Source organism: Amaranthus tricolor, chromosome 7 (assembly GCF_026212465.1).
Source record: "Amaranthus tricolor cultivar Red isolate AtriRed21 chromosome 7, ASM2621246v1, whole genome shotgun sequence".
Classification (NCBI taxonomy): Eukaryota; Viridiplantae; Streptophyta; class Magnoliopsida; order Caryophyllales; family Amaranthaceae; genus Amaranthus; species Amaranthus tricolor.
In genome coordinates this window covers 30,761,935-30,784,633 of record NC_080053.1, presented here as the reverse complement: position 1 = coordinate 30,784,633, position 22,699 = coordinate 30,761,935, and the positions used below count along the sequence as shown (strand labels likewise).

The 22,699-nt window shown below is 34.4% G+C and overlaps 3 protein-coding genes and 2 non-coding genes across 8 annotated transcripts; 2 read left to right on the top strand and 3 right to left on the bottom strand.

The window, feature by feature from the left end:
• Positions 1–1,717: 1,717 nt before the first annotated feature.
• LOC130819613 (small nucleolar RNA R160) lies at positions 1,718–1,804 on the bottom strand. The gene has a single exon (XR_009044652.1). It is a non-coding gene; the product is annotated as a small nucleolar RNA R160 (small nucleolar RNA).
• Positions 1,805–2,621: 817 nt separating this feature from the next.
• Positions 2,622–2,702, bottom strand: LOC130819619 (small nucleolar RNA R21). Its single transcript, XR_009044658.1, has one exon. It is a non-coding gene; the product is annotated as a small nucleolar RNA R21 (small nucleolar RNA).
• Positions 2,703–5,153: 2,451 nt separating this feature from the next.
• On the top strand, positions 5,154–7,919 carry LOC130818329 (uncharacterized). The gene is made up of 2 exons (XM_057684460.1): positions 5,154–5,505; positions 7,557–7,919. The coding sequence occupies exons 1-2, from the start codon at positions 5,328–5,330 to the stop codon at positions 7,835–7,837; spliced, it is 459 nt and encodes a 152-aa protein (XP_057540443.1). The 5' UTR covers positions 5,154–5,327; the 3' UTR covers positions 7,838–7,919.
• Positions 7,920–8,220: 301 nt separating this feature from the next.
• On the top strand, positions 8,221–13,736 carry LOC130818312 (tobamovirus multiplication protein 1-like). 3 transcript variants are annotated; one of them, XM_057684436.1, is made up of 11 exons: positions 8,221–8,956; positions 9,039–9,200; positions 10,346–10,436; positions 10,583–10,635; positions 11,236–11,328; positions 11,600–11,671; positions 11,767–11,885; positions 11,993–12,056; positions 12,702–12,755; positions 12,975–13,052; positions 13,150–13,736. In XM_057684436.1, exons 2-11 carry the CDS (start codon positions 9,042–9,044, stop codon positions 13,255–13,257), a joined length of 891 nt encoding a protein of 296 aa, XP_057540419.1. In that variant the 5' UTR covers positions 8,221–8,956; positions 9,039–9,041; the 3' UTR covers positions 13,258–13,736. The 3 variants fall into 3 exon arrangements, with proteins under 3 accessions (XP_057540419.1, XP_057540421.1, XP_057540420.1); XM_057684438.1 differs by lacking the exon at positions 11,236–11,328; XM_057684437.1 differs by having other exon boundaries at positions 8,221–9,200.
• A 280-nt stretch (positions 13,737–14,016) lies between these two features.
• LOC130818282 (cyclin-dependent kinase F-4-like) lies at positions 14,017–20,309 on the bottom strand. Of its 2 annotated transcripts, none has more exons than XM_057684397.1 (15): positions 20,060–20,309; positions 18,426–18,828; positions 17,822–18,351; positions 17,658–17,736; positions 17,510–17,578; positions 17,334–17,423; positions 17,089–17,227; positions 16,426–16,528; positions 16,283–16,335; positions 16,136–16,202; positions 15,931–16,039; positions 15,160–15,225; positions 15,015–15,083; positions 14,618–14,903; positions 14,017–14,493 (listed from the first exon to the last, which is right to left on the bottom strand). In XM_057684397.1, the coding sequence occupies exons 3-15, from the start codon at positions 17,827–17,829 to the stop codon at positions 14,282–14,284; spliced, it is 1,350 nt and encodes a 449-aa protein (XP_057540380.1). In that variant the 5' UTR covers positions 17,830–18,351; positions 18,426–18,828; positions 20,060–20,309; the 3' UTR covers positions 14,017–14,281. The 2 variants fall into 2 exon arrangements, with proteins under 2 accessions (XP_057540380.1, XP_057540381.1); XM_057684398.1 differs by having other exon boundaries at positions 17,822–18,341.
• Between the last annotated feature and the right edge of the window lie 2,390 nt (positions 20,310–22,699).

Here is a 22,699-nt window from a genome sequence, read left to right as displayed (position 1 = left end):
TGCCACCAATATATATATTTATTGGGAAATTTATGATTATAAAATAAAATGTGTAATGTATGTTTGATTATATGTTTGTGTGCTCGCGACTAATTATTAAAATATATTAAATCACGTAAAGTGTAACACGAGGGAAATAAAGCTCTTATATTTGTTGTGATCCAAGTATAAGGATGATGAACAGGTTGTCCTATTTGGTTAGTATAGCTGCCGACATGTATTATTGTTTATGTGATATTATATATATTGTTTTCTCAAATTGTTTTCTTTTAAACTCAACTATATATTATTTTCTAAAATTATTTCCAATTTAATTATATTTTATTTTCTTAAAATCATTTTCAAATTTAATCGTTTTACGGGATGAAGTTGGAATTACTCAATTTCCTGATTTTGGGAGTTTTTCCCTTGTTTTTCTTGCATTCTTATGTTGCAGGTTATTGATTGCGTGGAAATCGTGGAGTGAGAATCACTTAGAAATATAGCTTTTATTAGAGTCGTATTTCAGTTTAAATTTTCCCTTAAGTTGATTAAATTTTATATGAATACAGATTACGTTTCAGTCCTTTCTTATGTTGTAAGACCTTTTGTTGGATTTAAAGTTATTAAGTTATTTCTTAGTCGTTAAACCTTACATTTATTTTATAAGAAATAGATGTAGCGGTAACACTCTCATGAGTAGGTTTTAGCTCATGTTTTTCATAAAGGGTGTTTTCAAAAGTTCGACCTATTTTAAGGGTCTTACAATTAATAGCAATTTTAAAAAGCAATCAATTTAAAACTTCGACTTATGAATCTAATTGAAGTTGCAAAAGGAGGCTTCTTTATTTAGCAGTGGGTGAAGACTGAAGAGTATGAGAATGTGAAATGATAGTAGATTGTGAATGAATCCCTTCAACTTCTCGCCTGTTTTATCAATTCCTTATCAATGATTTATCAACTCCGACTCTAAACCTCCCACAGTCACGCTTAACCAGATCGAGTTAAGCTAGGTTCTAGCTCAAAGTACTTGGTCTTTGTCTTGGTCATCGGCCCAGCATCTCACACGATTCTGACTCGAAGTACATCAACATAAGTACTTTTATGAAATTGTTTACCAAAAGAATGATAATTACAAATCAACGATATTGTTTGTCATTCATCAGCTTTTGAGCTGGATTCATTCAAAAATGTCGCAAAAAGAACAATAACAATGGATTTTGTTTCTCAAAATTGGATTCAAACATCAACTCTTCAGGCGGGTCTATAGCATGAATACAATGCAGGCTCCGCAATCGGACAGGACACACGCACACAGGCCACAGCAGGTCAGCACAGGCTTAGCAGGCAGAGGACGAACCGGCAATAATAATCTCGTCACTATCACATTGATCTCCTCCTTGTACTTGCTGAACCGAAGAACATTTATTTGGTATTCATTACTAAACAAAAAAACGAACAAAGCAATCATAAAATAGGGAATTGAACAATTTTTCTTCAAACCAATTTGGCCGAATACAAAGGAAAAAAGTGTAGACCAAAATCAGAGAAGTTTGATGTTGCACCAAGCTCGTGTAACCTTGACGGGTAGATTCGAGCCAAGCTACGTATTTTTTGGTGCCAAAAAGTAAACAAAATCAATGGGTGGCTATCCAAATGTTAAAGAAATTTCAAAATTATTGTCCAAGTCCGCTTGCTTTTCAAGCCGAGTGGTAACCCACCCATGAACAAATAGCAAAGCAATCAGAGAACTTTGAAGGCATATTCAGATGAATGAATTCCACATGAAAGAAAATTCAGCTTCAACTGATTTCATCATTTTGCTTTGATATACTCACTAAAAACTAGACCCACAAAAACCTTGTGAAATGAAGAAAATTTTTAGCTATTCCTAAGACATCGTCATCATTATACCTAGTAAATCTCACTCATAAAAACATACCATACCCTAATCATAAGCGTAGTAAATCTCACTCATAAAAACATACCATACCGTAATCATAAGCGATTAGGAGATCAAGATACATACCATACCCTAATCATAAGTGATAAGGAGATTGACATACATAACATACCCCTAATCATAAGCAATAAGGACGCTGAGACCAATGAGACATTCGGCACTAAAACACCCAACTCCCATGTACAAATGCACAGAGCTAACTATCATTCTGCCTTATGGGTATGAGTTGTCGTTTTTCTTCTCTTCCCAGACCCTATTCATAGTTCCTATGAGAGGAATACACCGAGTATGATGATGAACAATCATTATGTCTCTATATAAGTTTGCACCATTTACAAAAGGAATACTACATGGTTGATGTAAGATTGGGATTTAATGGCGTTTGGAGGCAGGTTTGTTAAGATTTCAGTAATGGGAATGGAGAAATCAATCAAAGATCAATTAAAACACCACCCCAAAACCAAGGCACAAACCTGTACTATGATGCCATTCTTTTATATAAGGGCATGCATTGCAGGGCACCCTGTAGAACACCTACAGGTTTTTCAGAGTCAGTAACATTACACTCTCCCCATTCTGCATGCAGCCCTTGAATGTAAGTACAACTAAATACCCATATGTTTCATCCAATTCATGCTATGTTCAAATGAAATTCAAAAAGAATCTAAAAAATGGCAAAAATCCCTCAGAAGTATTCATCATCAAGGATGTATCAGCCCACTACTTTAACTTTGGACATAAATCATTCTTCATAGGGATATAATATTGGCATGTGCAATGTATTTGGATACGAGCAGATGATGAAAAGTTAAAAGTGTAATTTTGGTTGTTGATGGTTACGACAAGGTACATTTCATAAAAACTTACACAAGTCGTACCCATTATTACAGCTTTTACGAACAACCAAACAGACCCGTAAAGGTATCAATTTGTATATAAAGGGAAATATAAGCAAAAGATAGCATGGCTAAGCTGCACTAGAATACAGTATACACCCCTCAGTATAAATCATACATCAATGAAATTCAGACTACTTTTAACACCATCATTGGAGTGATTAACATATTGATCTTGCTAATCTAATTAACAAGTAGTTAGGGCTAAAAAACATTATCAAAAAACAAATAGCAAGGTTATTAATTGATTTAGTTTAATAAGTGGGCATACAAGAATGAAGCATTCAACTAAAAAGAATCAAGCTTTGGAGCAGCTTGCAATATTTAGACCCAAAATAGATACCAAACAAATGAAGAGAAAAAAAAATCACAAAATTATGAATCAAAACAACCCAAAATCATAAATTTGATAAACGAAACAATCAGATTGATTGATCTTTAAAAAATTTTGGAATGGGGAAATAATGGGATTTACCCTAATCGTAGAATACCCAAATCTATAATTTAAAAACAATATTAAACAATAATTAGGGATAAATTATAGAAATGCAGATAAATAATTAGCACACAGAGAATGTGAAGTGATATTCAACAGCAAAACAATTAACTAAAAGAACATAGAAGTATCGAGAACAAAATTTGAAGAAAAACTACAGAAATTACATACGAAAGCAGGTTGAGAAACAAATATATGGATGAATAGGTCGGATAGTTTGGTTTATATAGTACCGGCGGCTAACTGTTGATGGATTAGTGTGTTTAACCTAGTTGGACCAATTACCAAATGAACTAACCCTAATTTGAGCCCAACCAAATGGTCCTAATTCTTAGTATGAACTTGTAGGCCCGTGTGACAAATGATTATTTACTTGAGTTGTTGATTTACGACCTAAAGTTATTGGTTGGTTTGATCAAATAAAATTGTTAGTTGATAAGTTAATGGAATAATGTAGCTTATTAAGTCAATTGTAATGCAAATTTGGTAAAGAGTATGTGTCACTGTTGCTTACTTATAAGAAAAAGATAAGTTAAAAACTAAAAGTCAATAAAAAAACTTTAAAGAATAGTTTTTTGATTTTGGATTAAAAGTCATTTATTCAACACTTTTATTGACAATTTAATCAAATAAAAAATCAAAAGTCAATAAAAAAATCAATTGTCAAACATCCCCTTACAGTTAATTTAAATTAAACAAGTACCATGAGGCTCATACAGTCATAGTTTGAGCCTCACCAACAATTACTTGGTTTAATGGTGAAGATCACATTTCATAACTAACAGGTTTTAAGATATAATTTTTATTATGGATATTTTGAAGGTCATGGATTTTAATTATACTCTATTTAGAGATATTTCAGTGTTATAATTATGGATGACTTGGTTCATCAAGTAACTAAGATATGATTAAGAGAATTAAACAAGTATGTTAGTGTAGGTTAGAAGAGGATCAAGTACACTTTTTGGGATTGATTGAGGGAGAATCAACCTAACACATTTTTACATTGGACTCATTGCATGGGTGAAGCCTTGAAAAGCAAGGCATAATTGTGGCAAACAATGATTGCATTAGACATAAGACAAGTGCAAAGAGTCTGAAGGGATCAAATGGAGACCATGAAACTCATGGAAGAGGCGAGAAAACAACGTAGAGCTGCTGCCCTAGACCTGATCGAACGAGCAGCCCTCGCGCTCTAATGAGCAAGTCAACTAGTAGGCCTTTGGTCCTTTGCTATTTAACAATATTGCTGCATTTTTTTTGCCCACTTCCTCTATAAATACTTATACATATCTTAGGTTAATGTATGCTAAGAGTTACATTGTAAAGCTCTACATATTGTTGAGTTTACTTCGTCATTAACTCTTCTCTTCCAACATTAAATCTTCATTGTAATTTTTGAAAGTTTTGTATTTGTCCTTTAAAGACATATTAATACTATCTTAAGCTAGATATGACGAATGTGGCCCAAGATTCAAGATGGGTGAACCACCTAAAATCTTATGTTTTTATTTATTATATAATTTTTATCCCTATTAATCAATACAATGATGAAATTAAAAATCGTTCTTATTTCAGTTACAAATTAGGTATCACTCTTCAACAAAGATAATGATTTGATTCTCGTCTAGGCCATCCCCTTTCCTCATTTGTCCTCTATAGGAAAAAATAAACAAAATTTTTACATAAAATATTCTTATCCAAAAACCAGTTTAAATATAAATTAAATAATTCATATTATATGTATTATGAAAATATAAATTTTTTGTTTGAGATCCCGTTTCCACGTTTTGTCACAAAAATAGCTAAAAAATGATGGGTTTGTCCATGTTAGTGATCAAAAGAAAAAGTCAACATACGAGGAGGTTAATATACCCCAGCCGACAAAGAGAAACCAAAGCTACAAGAAATCAGTAGAAAAACAATTGAAGTCCAACCAAGTAAGAATCATAAGCAATTCCTAACCAACAACAATCCTGAGAATTCAGTGTAAATGGCGAGAGCAACCACAAAATCGCGCCATATTCTTCTTGACTTCAAAATTTATACACTCATTCTGCTGCTGTTGATGATTCCTGGAACCATTGCTTGGACTGGTGAAATCCGTGGCAGAATTGTCTGTGATGTTTGTGGGGATTCCTCTATTGGTCCCGAAGATCATGTTCTTGAAGGTATCGCCTTTAAATCTTCTTTTTCTTTCAGTTTTTTGGGTTGTTTTGTGTAATGGACTGGGGTTTTTAATCCCTGATCATATTTCCGGTTTATTCTGCTATATTATTGGATGAAAAATTTTCATTTTTTGGGGGTTTAATTGGTTCTATTTCCGATTTATGAAGTGGGTGTTCTTGGATTACATTTAGTATGTGCTAATTTGATTGGAGTTTATTGTTGTGTTTTACTTGCTGCCGACAGCTTGAAATGAACAAATTGGGGAACAATTTTTGATTGTGTATTTTCTCAGTTGTGGATTGTTTTAGGTTTATAATTAAAATTAAGCTAAACTTTAATTGAGGCACTTAATCAAGTATCTGAAAGTTTATCTGTATTAATAATTCAAAGCCTTTTTAGATTACTTGCTCAAAGTGTTGGGTTTCTCCTTTTACCATATTCATGAAAATATGAGGGAGTAGCAGTCTTGTTTGAGGAGGAATTAGATGTGGAAAGAATTCACGGTAAAAAATGCGATAACAGTCCTGGTTGTAGTAAAGTTGATGTTGGAAAACTAACCATCCCACATCAAATAATTTGAGAAAGGTTGACTAATAAATAAGCTTGATGGGCTACTTCTCCTATTACTACTCACTGGGTTTGTGTGTAGTCAACTCTCCTTTACGTGGGTCTTGTTGTGTACAAGCCCAATAACAATTTGATCAGGTCGGGGTGATGCGGTTATTGTACTGGCAAATATATGCCAAACCGTGATATGCCTTGAAGTGGCTTAAACGCGTTCTTTACACCTTTATGATGCAGGTGATGTCAACTCTGTAAGTTTAAAAGCCTTTACGACGTGACCAATACAATACGATGTTGCTATGTTTTTTCACAATGGGAAAGATAGTTATATAAGTTTAAACTGGAACTTTGAAATGGATTTCATGTGAATTACTACTTTAATTTTACATTAAGGAAAACTTTATATCATTCCATTGCCCTATAATACAATTTTTCCCAAAAATATTGAATTTTGGAACTCTAGTCTTTCTATCTTAAGTAGAATATCATAAGAGTAAGGTTGCATAAAAGTTCTTATTCTGTAAGTGTTATCTCCTATGTTGGAATACCTAGTTAATTGAGATGTTTAACAGCGTTAATGCACAGCTCAAGTATGCCTATCGCTTTTTGCATACGATTGCGATTTTGTGTTAGGTTGGTATATTATGTTTTATTGTTGTGATATAATGCAAGAATTTGATAACAAATCCTTGATCTTAATTCGGATTAGTTGTGTCTAAGCATGTAATTGTTTTTCCATTCTAGTCGCTTGAGATGTACCTTAAAGGATATATTTCGAAATGATGACATAAGAAGAGGTCTAAGTCACAAATATTGTTTGAATTAAGTCTTTGACATTGTTGTGTGTTTCTGGACATTTGAAATGGGGGAATATACTTCTAAAAGACATCTAAGTCTGTGGCCTGATTGTTTTGCGCTCATTTGCATAAGCCATCCAAACAAAGATCATAGTAGCAAGTTTGAAAATGTATTTAAGTGTTAAATGATGCTTGCTATTAAGTAAAAACTAGAAACAACATCTTTATTATTATACGAGTAAGGTTCAGTGAAACATAATTCGCTAGTTAGTTCACCTTTAGAATTCATGATTCGCTCAAAATGGTTCAAAAATAGCCTAAAATTGACCATAATTTGTTTGTTCGATTCACGATGAGCGAGGCGATGAGCGAATTATGTGAACACTGGTAAAGTCACATACATGATACTTCTAAAGTTCTAATTGACCCTCTCTAGTCGGGAGCCACTTTATTATTAGGGTAATGAAATATTGCTGTTGCTTTTGCTGAGTCATCATCCAAAGATGGGGTTGACTTTGGAAGTAAACTGTAGTCTGCGGTTAAGAATCGAAAATGGTCTAGTATAATTGGATTCTGAATAGTGAATGGATTTCCCTTCGTTTAATTTGATAGAACGAATAAAAAACTAACAAGTTACAAGTTCTTTAACTGTGAAAATCTAAAATAGCTTGCTTGATCTAACATTCTTTCAGGGGCCGAGGTAGCTGTTCTATGCATAACTAAAGCCGGGGAGGTTGTGAACTACCAAGCGTTCACCGATTCCAAAGGAATATACACAGTTGCAGAAACAATGTCCGAAAGCGAACGTTGGGATGCATGCCTAGTGCGACCGATAAGCAGCTTTCATGAAAGGTGTAATCATCTTAGGGATGGAAGCTCAGGTGTCAAGTTCACATATAAGCGTCATTCAGGACGTTCTTACACTCTCAAGCCTTTTGTCTATCGATTTGCCAGTGCCCCAATCTATTGCTGAGCTTTTGCTGTGGAAGTTATTAATTTTTGTGTGCTTGACATCGTGCATATGATCGAGTAGGATGGATTGTATAATATGGCTAGCTAGGATCAACCGGGATTGTTGCGTTTGAGGAAATGTCGGTTTAGTTCTAGTGTGTTAGTCGACCCTATATCTTGGGATCAGGGTTTTGGTGGTGTTGCTCTAGTGTACGAAATTGGAGAGGTTATTTTATTAATTCTTCTCGTTGCAAAACCGCTAATCCCAGTAGCTGACGCCTGACATACATTTACACAAAACCGCTAATCCAAGTAGCGATTTTATACGTTAAACTGCTACTTGGATTAGCTGTTTGTACAAAGGAAGCCAAAAGCAGCCTTTGTAACAACTGCTGCTCAAAATAGCGGTTTGATTTGAAGATAGATTTTTAAAAAATAAAACGTTGTATCAACAAAATTAATCAATTTAATTCGGTTCATTTCAGTTCGAGCATGTGCGTTTATGAGTAGACTAACGTCTTTGCTATCCACAAAAGCAGAAACCCCTTTAAATATGTAGTATATAAAGAAGTAAATATGTTCATTTTTCATCGACGTGGGATACTTAGATCTCTTGTATACTAGTGATTTTTTGTGTCTCTTATTGTGGTAAAATCAAATTATTCCGGTATTTATATTGATAAAATTAAAATAATATAATAAATATATAATACATTGGATCAAATCCAATCTACTTATTCGATAAGTTTGATATGTCTAAATAGGAATAACGAAAGAACTAAAGTGTTTAGTAATCAACTGATAGCTGATAGGTGATATCTAATTGAAATGATAGATTCAACCAACCAATTTTATCAATTTATTTGATCAGCTAATATTGAACAAATTCATAAAAATAATTTATTATAAATTAGTCGACTCCATGACAACAAACCGTTTGAGCTAGCTAATTTAGCAAACATTAACATTAGATAATTCAGTAACGCCCAGTATTTATATGTTGCCAAGTAAGGTAAGATTGTTGGCCAAAAATATTTGAACTAACACAAGACGATTTCTTGATCTTAATCCCTTCACTAATCCTTTAATTTCTTCATTTTTCTTTCCTCCCCTCCAACGTAGGAGATAGCATTGCCCATTGGTATGGTCATTTATCTCTGATTCTCTCTTTGATTCCTCAAAACTTATCTTCTAATCTTTCTGGGTTGTTTTGTTGATGCAAGAAAATGGTGGGTTCAACGCTAAACTCGGTAGTTTCAGCAAGAATCAGAAGGCCTGAAATGGTGTCAAATTGGTGGGACGATATTAACGAGTCAACTCAGTGGCAACATGGCATCTTTATCACCCTTTATGCTACTTATGCCCTTCTCTCAACTGTTGCCCTTGTAATTCTTCCTTTATTATGTGATGTTTTCTTTGCATTTTTAACTTGATTGTTCTTTTTCAACTTTCTTGCATTTGTACTTGTTTTGTTCTTTTTGTTTGTGGTTGATGATAATGGTCTAAGTTCTTGTACCTTTTCACCTTTCAAGATAAAAGATGTTATTTTTATTTTCTTTATATAGTGGGGATTATACACATTCTTGCTTTATTTTTTGTTTAGCTAAATTCCATAATTGATCATCATTGAGCTTTGTGTGTGTAGAAGGTTTTTTTTTTTTTTTTTTTTTTTTTTTTTTTTTTTTAAAAAAAAAAAAAAAAAAAAAAAAAACTAATTTCTTGCTTATATTATAGTTTTTAGGTACAACATTCCATTACCGATGCCATTGAGTGTCTTCCACATAGGCAGATGTAGGTGTGGAATGTGTGTAACCTTAACTTTGTTAGTGATAATAGTGTGAGGTATTTGGTAGATGATTGATGATTCATGAACTAGTAATACCCCAAAGCCATTGAATATCTTTCACCTAGTCGGGGTTTAAGGGTGAGATGTATGCAATTATAACTTTGATAGTGATAAAGGGGTTATTTCTCGTATGGATTATAGTTTTGAAGTATTGATAAATGATTGGTGGTGTAAGAACAAACAACATTTTATTATCCCAACGTTATTAAGTGTGTTCCACCTAGGCAGCTATGCTGGGTCAGGGGTGGGATGTACGCAGTGGCGAATCTAATGTTATGTGACTGATGTCAGTTGGCATCATTTAAATTCAAAATAAAATCAAATAGTTCATCTAAATATACCTTAGATGAGTTGGTTGGGGTATTGCCAACCACTTAAATGACCAGGGTCAATAGGTGGGTTTTACTTAAAATCAACATCATTCATATTATCCTGGATTCGCCACTGGTCATATGCGCAACCTTAACTTTGTTACTAATAATAAAGAGGTTATTTTTGATTGATCGGTGGTGAGAAGTAAGTTTTTACCCTGTGTTTTTAGTTTAATTTGACTTCAATTTGAAGCTTCAATCAGTTCAGTGTTTGTTGTTTAGTTTTCTTTTAGTTTGGTTTGTTTGGGATTTTGTTGATTAAAGATAAACAATGTAACCTTGTTCTTATTTGGTTGAATTTGATGATGGGCAGATTCAATTTATTAAGATTCATTATAGAGTACCTCAATCTGGTTGGACAACACAGAAGGTTTTCCATTTTATGAATTTTTTTATTTGTGGAGGTGATTATTAACCTCTTTTGCTAACTTTTGATGTACAAGTAATTATGTCAACATCAAGCGTTTGGCGTTATTGTTATTGTTATTGTTATTGTTGTTGTTGTCGTTGTTGTTGTGTGGTGTTAATTATTATCTCGTTTGTGTTGCAGTGCGAGCAGCTATTTTTCGATTTCACTTGTACGTATTTGCTTTAAAGCCTAAGGTGAGAGCATTACTTTTTGCTTAGTGTAATTTAGTGAAACTATCATTGAGCCATGATTATTTCATCATATTTTTTTGTTGTTGCTCGATGTTAGACCATATAAATTATAATACGATGTTACCCATCGAGTTTCTCTCTGAAGCATAGAGGGAAGGGCAGGAAAATCGATGTGTTTTACTTCCAAATCCTTCCAATGCTGGATTGATTTATAAATGAATGCTCCCCTCCATTACCGTCCCCTCCCCATTTCCTTCCCTCCATTTGCTTCGATCCGAACATAGTGTTAGTCTTGACAATTATTCGGCACAAGCATTTTCCGGAGAAATAGTGCTTCTAAAGATTTTCACAAATGACACTGTATAAGAAAGTTTTCATGCTTGGCTTTTAAACTCTTCTATTTTACCATGATGATCACAGTGTAACATAATTCACCAGCTTATTTGCTTTTTGAAAATTCATGATTCGCTCAAGTTTGCCCAATAATAGCCCAAAACCGACCGTAATTCACTTTTTTTAATTCGTGATTTGTGAGAAAGATTAGCGAATCATGTGACACTATGATTTGTTACTCATGATCTTATGCTATGTTAACTTAATCAGGTCTTAATGTTGATACTGTTGGAATTCCCCGGGCTGTTGTTCTTTACAACATACTCACTGTTGGTTCATTTCTGGGCTGATATATATTATCGGGCAAGTGTTGAGTTCTTGATCTGTATCAATTTGATGAATTTCTTACTAGAAAGAATCTTATTTCGGCTGAGAGAATATACATAGTTCTTTCGTTTCGTATTATAATGGACGATATTAAAATGACCCATCAAATCTCTTGAACTTCTTATACATGTGAAAATGTAAAACAAACTCTTTGTTATTGCTAACAAGATAAGATTGCATACATCTGATTCTTGAACGACAAAGCTTATTCAGGCTTGCCTGATGTAGAAATTTGTATCATGAACAGGCTAGAAGTCTTTCAACGGCTACGCTTCGGTCTTGGTATATTTCAGTAAATTGCATTATTTACGTCATACAGGTCCGTTTCATTTGCTTTCGATTTTGTGAAATCGATTGAACGGGCATATGTTCTTGGAATGGAGTAATGGACTAAGTAAAGCTTGGCATGTACAGGTTCTTATCTGGGTGTACTTATGGATGCACGAAAGCGGTGTTGTTGAATACATTGCACAAATGTTTTTCGCAGTGGTATCTCTTATTGCCGCACTTGGTTTCTTGCTGTACGGAGGAAGGTAGACCATTCGTAATGTTCGTATTATATGTGCGCTCAAGTATTAAACTGTGGGGCTAAGTATAAGATGGTTTAAGAGAAGTATCATTGTTGTTGTTTGTTTTGTAGGTTGTTTTACATGTTACTACACTTCCCAATTGAATCAAGGGAGCGAAAAAAGAAACTTCACGAGGTTTGTCTCATTACATGATTATGTGCTTGGTCAGAACTGGGATCTTGTGTGTGAATCAGTAATTTTGTGTTGAGGCGTTGTAATTCCCCTGCCCTCTCTGACTACTGCCATTTATAATATTTAAATTATACGTTAAGTATGCTATTTACAAAGGCCCATTTTTGACCCTTATTGAGCCCTTTTATAGCCCGCTTCATTTTAATTATAGTATAGCCGTTTTCGGCCTAGCCCTTACAAAGCCCTTCAAAAAATAAGCTAGATAAGGGCACAAAATGGGGCCTAGCCCATAGAGCACCCCTATTGGTGACTAGCCATCGATGTTGTAAACTGGTCTTACGGACCAACACAAGTCTTTTCAGCACACTTGGCCTCATCATGTTTAGTGGCGGATTTCTTAGCAAATGGGCTTCCTTGAAAAGAAAATAAACACTGTTAATATGAGTAATCTATTAATCTTTTTTCAAGCTCAACTTGAGATATTACAAGCGTTTAATAGCACAGAACAAATCTGAGACCCTTGCACTATGAGACTTGATTTCAAGCCTTAGAACGAGTTGTATGAGCATATGATTAGCTTATAGCACTGAAAAGACATCATGATGGTGAGGCTTTGTTTCACATGCTAACTTCGACATATTAATGCAGGTAGGATCGGTTGGGACAATTTGTTTCACTTGCTTTCTCATTCGCTGCTTCATGGTAAGCATCGGTCTCTGAACTCCTCCATATATGTCCACACTCAACTTCTTTTTAAATTGGAACATCTTTGGGACGGATGGGTTTTACCGATAGGGGTATTTAACTTGTTTATTCACAGTTGATTCAATTTTTTACGTTAAACTCGTGCCACGGTCCATGAATTTGCGTATTTATTAATTCATGCTTGAGGGTGTTCTCTTACATAGCATATTGTTGTAGGTCGTTTTATCGGCCTTGGACGATAATGCATCCCTTGAAGTCTTGGTTCACCCCGTCTTAAACTTTATATACTATATGGTACTTTCGTATGTGAATATCTTTATTTATTTTATATACTTCGTGAATTGGTATTCTTTTGACTGTCATTTAATGCACTTTTCTTTCGGAATTACAGTATGTTAAGATACTGCCTTCAGTACTTGTCCTCTTCATTCTACGAAAGCTTCCTTCAAGAAGAGGATCTAGGCAATATAGTACGGGTGAATACCACCTGATCCAGTGAGCTTTGTTTAATAGGAATCGTAGATATGAGCCATCACCATCACCATCACCATCACCATCACCATCACCAATTTATATGATGTGTCGGCGTACTCTTAACCGCCAGCTGAATGCTGAGTTTTTGCTCTTAGTCGTCCCTCCCGAGTGAATGCGTTTGTTTTGCAATTGTGTATAGTTTAACATTGGATAGAACTAGTTGAGTCTTTACTAGGGGCTTGATGCTATATTCAATTTCAATGCTAGACTAGATGTTAGGAGATCACCAAATTGTATAAACATCCATTATACACTAGTTTTGAACATTTCCCTATAGAAGACGACTTCTGGTTGTACATAAATGGAGTTTGATCAATAATCAAAAGAGATTGTGATCGGTGGATACGCGTACTTATCAACATCAATATTATCACGGGAATTAGTCTATGCAAAACATTAATATCATTATCTCAAAAAAAAAAAAAAAAAAAAAAAAAAAAAAAACATCAATATCATTGTACACATAACATCGATAATCCCCAACAACGAGAATTCATTAGTCTTCTCCACGAAGTTCAAATGAACCCAATACGTCCAATCCTCATTCAAGTATAGCTAACGTCATATCGATTCGCCAATTTTTAGTCGTGTAAATTCTAATTATGTTATCATAAACCATCCCCATGGCCAACGGCAAGGTTTCATGATTGTCAATTTGTTATAATTGACAAATTATTTAATGGATATATCATCAAAAGTTCAATCCAAATCCAAACCAAAAGTACAAAAAAGATACAAAAGATTACGCAAATAGGTAGTTTAGTAGTTATTACATCCACGATAGCAACATCCCAACATATAAAGCATTAAAGGTTCTCATAACTCCAGTTAATACATAAAAACCGAGGCGATAAGTCTCAAAGCATAGCTCCCTTCAGACAAACATTCAACAAATAACAAACACACCAGGAAAACACTACTAGTATATAACATCCAACTGCAACTGTTCTAGTTGTGTATTGTAGTACAACCAAGATGTATAGAACTTTTCATCCAGCAACTTTCCTTGTAATGGTTCGGCTGGGTTGGATATCCTGAGATCGTCCTGCAAATACATGTGATTGACCGTGCCATCCTCCGGCCTTCATAGGTGGCGGTACTGATTGCTTCATTGCCTGCCTGCCAGAGCTCAGAGACATGTTGGACAACTTCTCTGCTGCATCGCTTACCATACGAGTGCTTCTCCCTGGGTAAACGGATGCTGCATACCAAAGATTTAACATATTAGTTTCCAGGATTAACAAAAAAAAGAACAATCTGAAAAGTACAAAAAACTGAACCAAGAATGAGTTATGACTTCAAGCCAAGGAAGGGGAGGAACGTACATGAACCATTCGTAACTGGTGGTTGGTATTTTGGTTGTTTAACAGAGTTCTTGAAAGATTTGTCATTCCTGTTCAAATCCTTGCTATCCATATCCAGTTTGCGTTGTACACACGCACCAAAGGCAGCATGAGGTTTCAGATTCGTAGCCTTTGAAACGGGAAGAGATCCAGGACCGCTACTCTTCCTAGCAGATTTCTGCTCAAAATACCCCCTTGTTCCCAGCGACGGGGGTGTTCTGTTCACAACTTCTCTGGACCGTAGAGATGGCGGGATGTACAAACAATTCTGCAGTAAAATGCAAACCATACTCAATAATCAATTTTACATCTCTAACCTAATGTGCTTCTCAGTTTAAAAGGTCAAACGCAGAGAGCATGCAATCGAATGAACATTTACCTTAAAGAAGGGATGGTGAAGGACCTCCGCTGCTGTGGGCCTCTTAGATGGGTCCCAGGAACAAAGAGACTGAAAAGGTATGACATTCGTTAACAAAACAAATATGCACAAGCACAACCAACAAATTGCAATAAAACACACTTACCTTAATGAGGCTTATGGCATCATCACTTGCCGAGGGCATGAGGGTGGAAAGATGCACGCCAGAAAGCTGGAAAATAATCACAAGATCCCTGATCAGTCAAGATTCAAGGAGAAAGCAAGTAATTCTAGAAGTTTCTGGTCATGAAAGCAGATCCAAACTAAACAGCCTCAAGAAAAAATTTCCTAGGATAAACTTTATTCAATGGAATATTTAATTTGAGGTGATAGGTTCCACTGAAGATTGAAAGTTTACCAGCAAATTTACAGGGGAAATTATTGTTGATAAAAGAAATAATCTCAAGTATTTACTACTCTTTGATTGTTGGTACTAAACGTTGGTAGTGAGAATGATTTGTAGTGAAATTCTCATAAAATGTTTCATGTCGTTTCCATGGTGATGAAACTTTGATCATAAAAAAGTTTCTTTTGTTCACTATTTTCCATTATCACCTAATATAACCATTTCAAATGAAAAATAAATTTTATGATAAAAATGAGATGACTGGAACGGAACAAGTATGACCATTAAATTTGTCAAGTGATTTTTCCTATCAAAACTACACTAGCCTTCTATCACCATTCCCACTATGACTACCAAAAAGGAATCGATGTATCTAGCTGCAAAATATATTAATTGGATTATACAAAAACTGGAAACTTGTAGTTTCACTATTTCAAGTCAATTCTACCCTTGAAATGTTTTGCTATCAATAAATATCTCAAACATCAAATAGCAAAGAACAATCCAAAATCAATAAATCAAATAGCATACCTGTGGGAACTGGTAGTTCATGGCTTTAGAAAGCAGAAGCCCATAACTCCAAGAATTCTCAGTTGGAGTTCCAATCACACTGCATATCTTATAGATCTCATCAGCTTCGCTGCAGTAACATTGTAAACAATCAAGCAACATACATCAGAATCGAGCGGCAAGATGATTATATGCAATCAAAGGTATGCCTTCCAATGTGCCATACCTTAATCCAGGGAAAAGAGGACGGAGAGTAAACAATTCAGCCATTATTGCACCCATCGCCCACATATCTAAAACCAAGGAAATAGAGATGCTTCAAAATAGCCAAAAAGACAGATGTCCACGTAACAGAGTAAGCTGTTGCACTTACCCACAGCAGAAGTGTAAGTTGGGGACTGGAGTAGTACTTCAGGAGCCCGATACCTGCCATGTCACCAGTTTTAAAGATGAATACAGCTCGGAAACCAAGCAATGCAGACATAATGATAGAAAAAATGATTGTAGAAAGTCTACCAGCGTGTGGAAACATATTCAGTATAAGGTGGCCCGGAACTTATTTCTCGAGCAAGACCAAAATCAGCTACTTTGATAACATTTTTTGACACCAGTATATTTTCTGCAGTGAGAATGAAACATTAGGTGCTTAACTGCTAAAGAATTCAGAAAATTTCAACAGCATAAAAATACCAAATATAAAAAAAAATAAGTAGCTAACGAGAATACAATTCCTTGAAGAAGTTAAGACATGTCACAAATGAGTTGAAGCTTAACAGTTAACACTACTGTTGGACGCAAAGGACTCGCAAAACAAAGTTCTACACGATTGAGATACATTACATGGCATTGCCAAACACATAGAAAGGAAGGTGCCAGAAAAAGTTTAGATTGTAACAGTTTCAACATGGAATTTAATGAATTAAGAGTTTCCACCAATGACAGAAAAATAAGCCGGCACCTATCTACTATATTTTGGAACATGAAAAACTTCAATTTTAATGTTGAAAACCTCATATTTGATAACATTGGAATTTGCATATTAGAGTATTAGACTATTGGAGGTAGAGTAATCTTATCTTTAGCAATTGCAAAGTCACAAAATGAACACAATACAAAATTCAAAGCTGAACATGACTGAAATGTGTTTCTCGACCCAAATAGTTTCACACTAGCCCATACCTGGCTTGAGATCACGATGAAAATACCCACGCTGGTGCATGTAAGCAAGGGCTTGAAACACTTGAAAGCACCAATGTCGAACTTCATTCTCTGAAAAAGGCCTTATCCTATCTTTCATAAGCTGGTACACATTGCACTCCTAGCACAAGAAATATTACAATGTTTGTTAATAAATAGAAATATGTATATATAAATAATAGTACCATACAACATAAAAGACTAGAACATCAAAATTAAAAGAATACCATGTATTCAAACACAAAATGCAGGATATTATGCTCTCTAATAACTTCTTTCAGCTTAACAATATTTGGATGGCTCATCTTCTTTAGTGACTGCAACATTAAAAAGAGAATTTCAGCATATTGGAAATAGAAAAAAAAAAAAACACAAATAAACAAATAGAATGTTATCATACTACCTTCACTTCTCTCAAATTTATGCATTCTTCCCATGAATAATATTTTTTCTTCATCTTCTTAACAGCCACCTGTACAAACATCTTGCGACATCAAAATGGTAATCCAAAACAGTACTTACATCTAACAAGGAAATGGAATGGCACTCACAACTTCTCCAGTCTGCTTATGTATAGCACGCCAAACACTACCGAAAGTTCCATTACCAACTTCCTTTATTAACTTGTACCTGCACTAACAAAAATGTAATTATATACATGAATCCCACATACACACGCAATGAGGATTAAAGAAAGGGATGACGATAAGCACACCTCTCCATAGCTGAGTCAGAAAACAGCAAAATGAAGTAGCTGGCAAAGTGCTCTTTATTCAAAAAATAGACGAATTACTTAGACGAAACACACAAGAAAGATCCCCAATATGCTTGTAAATAACGCAATACAATAAGTTGTATGGTTGATCCAGCTGAATCACCGTTAATTTTCTAAAATAGTACTTGTGGGCCTATGATGTCAACTCCCGTAATTGACTATAGCTGAAGGCCTAATCACAGTAGGTATATAAACACCGGTTCTGAGACAATCCCAAAGGGTAGATGGCAGATACGTGTGGGCACTCCAGAACATTTTCTTCAAGGAATCCCCGTACTACATCATAATAACAATGCTAACATGGAACTGAAAAGGATACCTGGAAATTGACTTTGACGCACCTAACAGAGATCCAGAGGAACAAAGAAAATACTAACAGGCACAAAGAGTCTAATTGGATAGGGTTATCTAGTGGTGACTACAAAAGCAATCTGCATTCTTCAAGCTGCAACAACCAGCCCTGCAGGAGACTGTCTCGCTATGTGAGTACCACAATAAGTTTATTTCATCAAAGCAGAAGTTAACACAAAGGTTTTGAATGTACCCGACAAGGTATCTGGAATTGACAAGTACTCCGCAAAGTGCTGAATTGAGATGCAAGCAGAAAAGGAGAGCATCAAGCAAAAGGTTCAGAACGAGGAAATGCAGCACAAAACCACTTTCCAACACTATGAGAGGCGACTAACTCATAGGAGAGCACTAAAGATCCAACAGAGTTCTTAATAGAAAAGTGCATCAGGCCTCCTATATTGATCATCTAGAATTTGGGCACTAGGTGCTGTTGACAAAGGAAACAAGGAAATCTCCGAGAATAGAGAACCTCCAGTCAGTAACTTTCTGGAATGAAAGGACCCGAAAAATGAAGCTGTTTGACCAAAAGTGGACATGCTCCATATCTTAATTATCTTAATTAAATAAAATGAGTCCTTTAAAACAAAGTCTTGAACCTGCAAATCAACGATAAAAGGTTACTGAAAAAGCTTCAAATCTAAGCAAGATCTCAAACGTAAAGCATATGATAACTTTTCAACGGGAAGGGGAGAGGAATTCAGACATAGAGCATCAGACTCATATAACATGCATGCTTAAAGCAACAAGTAATAGATTGACAAGAATTGTGCCTCTAATACCATCAAACAAAAAATAATTCACTGAAGTGTAAAATTCAGTCTATCTGATATGCAATATAGTTGAGGTAAACACAATCAACTCCAGTTGACAGTTCATTCTAAAGGAAGAAATTCCAAATACTACCATCCTGATACAATGACTAATTTCTAAGATAAAAAGGCCACAACACTGTTATAGATTGATATCAACATCCATTTACCATATAGTTATTTATCATTCTTTCAGAAAAAAAAGGAACTTTTCTCTAAACAAATAAGTAATTCAAATAATTATCAAGTTTAATTACAAATCTAATATCTACTTCTAAATTGAAAAATAACTTAATTAGGCCAAAATCCAACACATTAAGCAAACATAACGCAAAGACATGGAAACTTTGGTAATAGAATAGCCCCGAATACTAAATTAAAAGGAATATAACCAATCCTAGAAGCAGAATATTTCGCCAAAATAACTCGTCCACACAACCATAGGAAAAACCTCAATTGCCAACACTCAATCATTGTACCATCTGTTATTCAAATCGTAAAACCAGTACTTGATCCCATCAATTATTTTAAATTAAAAATTAAGACAAAAAAACATTTTCGGTTAGCTCCAAAGGAACCCTAAAATAAAAGTTCCATTTAATATAAAACTCAATCACAAATTCGATACTCCGTCAAGCGGAGAAACCTCCAATACCAAAACTCAATCATTGATCATTTGTTAATCAATCATAAAACAATACTTAATCTCATCAATTGGAAACTAAAAATCACGACACAATAATACAAAACCCTAATTAAAAAAAAAAACCAAAGAAAACTCAACATCCATATACCGAAAAAAATCAAGAAACAACCAAAAATGTCATTCCTCCGAAAAAACTCCGCCAAAAATCAATTCTTGATAGAAAAATACAAAACTCAAAACCCTAGCTAGAGATCCATCTCTTAACACACCATAAATGTTATCAATCAAAACAAAAAAAAATCGTAAACAAATCAACAAATCAAATCAAATTGCACAAATCAATCAAAAGAACAAGAGAGACAAGAGGGAAACCTGAAAGCCAAAAGGCATAACCACCTCCTAAACACGGAAGGTAAAAGGTGGAATCCAGAGCGAAATACCTAAATAATGAATCCTCTCCCTTTCCAAAATTTCCTCAAAGTTTTCCAATGAAGAAAATGTTTCAAGAAATATCGAATGAAGTTTCTCTCTCTAAAAATGGGGATGAATTTGGTTATTACCACGAAAGACGCAAGAATAACGGCAAAGCTAAGAAAAAAAATTAGTCGCTGACGCTGACCCTACACAATAACATCCCTCGTCCACCTATTTATAACGTGGAATACAAAGTCCTAATTTCCTGTTTTCATTGGGAAACTGAATTTTTAGCTTATTTTATAATTGTATAATTTTAATTTATTTTGATTTGATACAAATAAATAATTAAATGGTATAATTACTAATATTAGTATTTGATAAATTAATTGTTAAATATAATTATTTATTATGAATAAGTTAATTTACAATAAGTTGCTCTCATCTACGTATTTAAAGTTAGGTGGTTACATTGGTTGATAAAATTAGCTACTCCAAATTGATATTAACTATAAGTCATTTTCTAAACATTCTCTATGTCATTATACCTTTATTTGGTAAATTGTTGTTGGAGTTACGGGTGAAGCCAAATGAGGGGCTGACAAGGGTCTAATCCTCGCGATTTACTTTTACAGTCTATTCTTGTGAGCTATTTTTCTAGTTTGGCCCCCGCAAAATTTTCAATTATATATAGCTTCATTTTTTTCGGCCCCTTTAACTTTTTTTTTTGGCTGTGCCTTTGATTAGAGTTGTTGGTTAGTTTAAGTAGGGGTGTCAAACAGGTCGGGTTGGGTCGTTTTCAGGTTCGGGTCATATATAAATGGGTCAATAGACCCTTGACTTGAACCTGACCCATTTAATTAAATGGGTCAAAAATTAAAACCCCGACCTGATCTGTTGCAGGTCGGGTCAACCTGCTAATGACCCATTTAACCTGCTTTTTTTTTCAGGTCATTGAACCCATATATTTCAGGTCATTTGACCCAAAAATTACAATATTACAAAATTACAATATAAAAACTAATTTATGGCTAACACTGTAAAACATTACAAGCTTCATCCATTAATGGATCACAATATAACATACTTTCATCCATTAATGGAGTTGAAAATTGAACACAGTACAAGCTTGAATTGAAGATCAGGAAGATTGAACTGAAAAATCTGAAAAATCAGAAAAATCGAACACAATCCAAATCATAAAAAATCGATTAAAAAAAAATCAAAATAATGGGAAACAAAGAAATAAATCAATAATTCTTACCTTGGTACCGCCACAGAGAAGAGGAAGGAGAAGGCGCACTCCGAAGTCGCACAGAGAAGCAGCAAACAGGAGACTGGAGAGTGGAGAGGATTTGAGGAAGGCGCCGCAGTTTTTAGGTTTTAGATATTTAGGGTTTTTGATATACCAGTAAATTACACATCAAAATCAAAATTGGGTCAGAAAACCAAAAAATGAAGTAAATAAAGAAAAATGGAGTAAAATCAAAATCAAAACAAAAAAATAAAATCAAAACAAATAAAATAAAATCTAAAAACACAAAAAATTAAACATCAAAATCAAACATAAAATCAAACATCAAAATCTAAAAACACAATAATGGAAATAGCAGTTCCAGCAATGAACATCAAAATCAAACACAAAAATCGAATACAATCCAAATCTTTAAAAAAAAAACAGAATAATCGGACTTTTATGTGTTAATAATACTTACCTTGGTGCCGCAGAGAAGATGAAGGAGAAGAGAAGAAGCTGCCGGCGAGAAGAGGAAGGAGAAGGTCTGAAGGTGTAGGCGGTAGGTCGCAAAATCGCACAAAGGAGAGAAGAGGAAGGAGAAGAGGAAGTGAGGAGGAGGCGGTAGGTCTGAACAAATGTTTAGGGTTTATGTCGTAACAAAACAGCAAACAGAGGAAGTGAGGAGGATGTATATATTAATATATCTGATATATTATTGAATTATGATTTTATGACTTTATTTAAAATTTTCAATGAGTTAATAAATGGGTTAAATATGGATCGACCTGACCTGATTGACCCATTTAATAAATGGGTTAAATAGGTTTTTTTCGGGTTTAAATATTCAACCTGAACCTAACCCATTTAATAAACAGATCAGGTCGGGTTGACCCATTTAATTAATTGGGTCAAAAATCTAAATCCAAACCCGCTAATTTCGGGTCGGTTTCAGATCAGGTTAGCAGGTCGGGTCAGCTTTTGCCAGCCCTAAGTTTAAGTAATTAAAGTATTGATTGATTTGCTTTATTTTAAGTCAACCGTAAAGCTCTATATGGTTATGACGTGATACAACCATGCTCTTTAACAATGGATTCAATACAACCATACTCCCTCGGTCCCCTGAGACTCCTTCACCCTCTATTTTAGTATGTATCATTGACTTGGTCATTTATTATTTTTTGATATGACTCAATCACTTGAATACATTTTTAATCTTTATATATTTTCTTTTAATTTTCCTAATAAACTCACAAAAAGACAAGAAAACAATCAATTTAACTCAATTTATTAATCTATGTGTTATCCTTTAAAGAGTAAATTCAAGTGGATAAAGGAGTACTTCTATTAAATATTAATTGAAT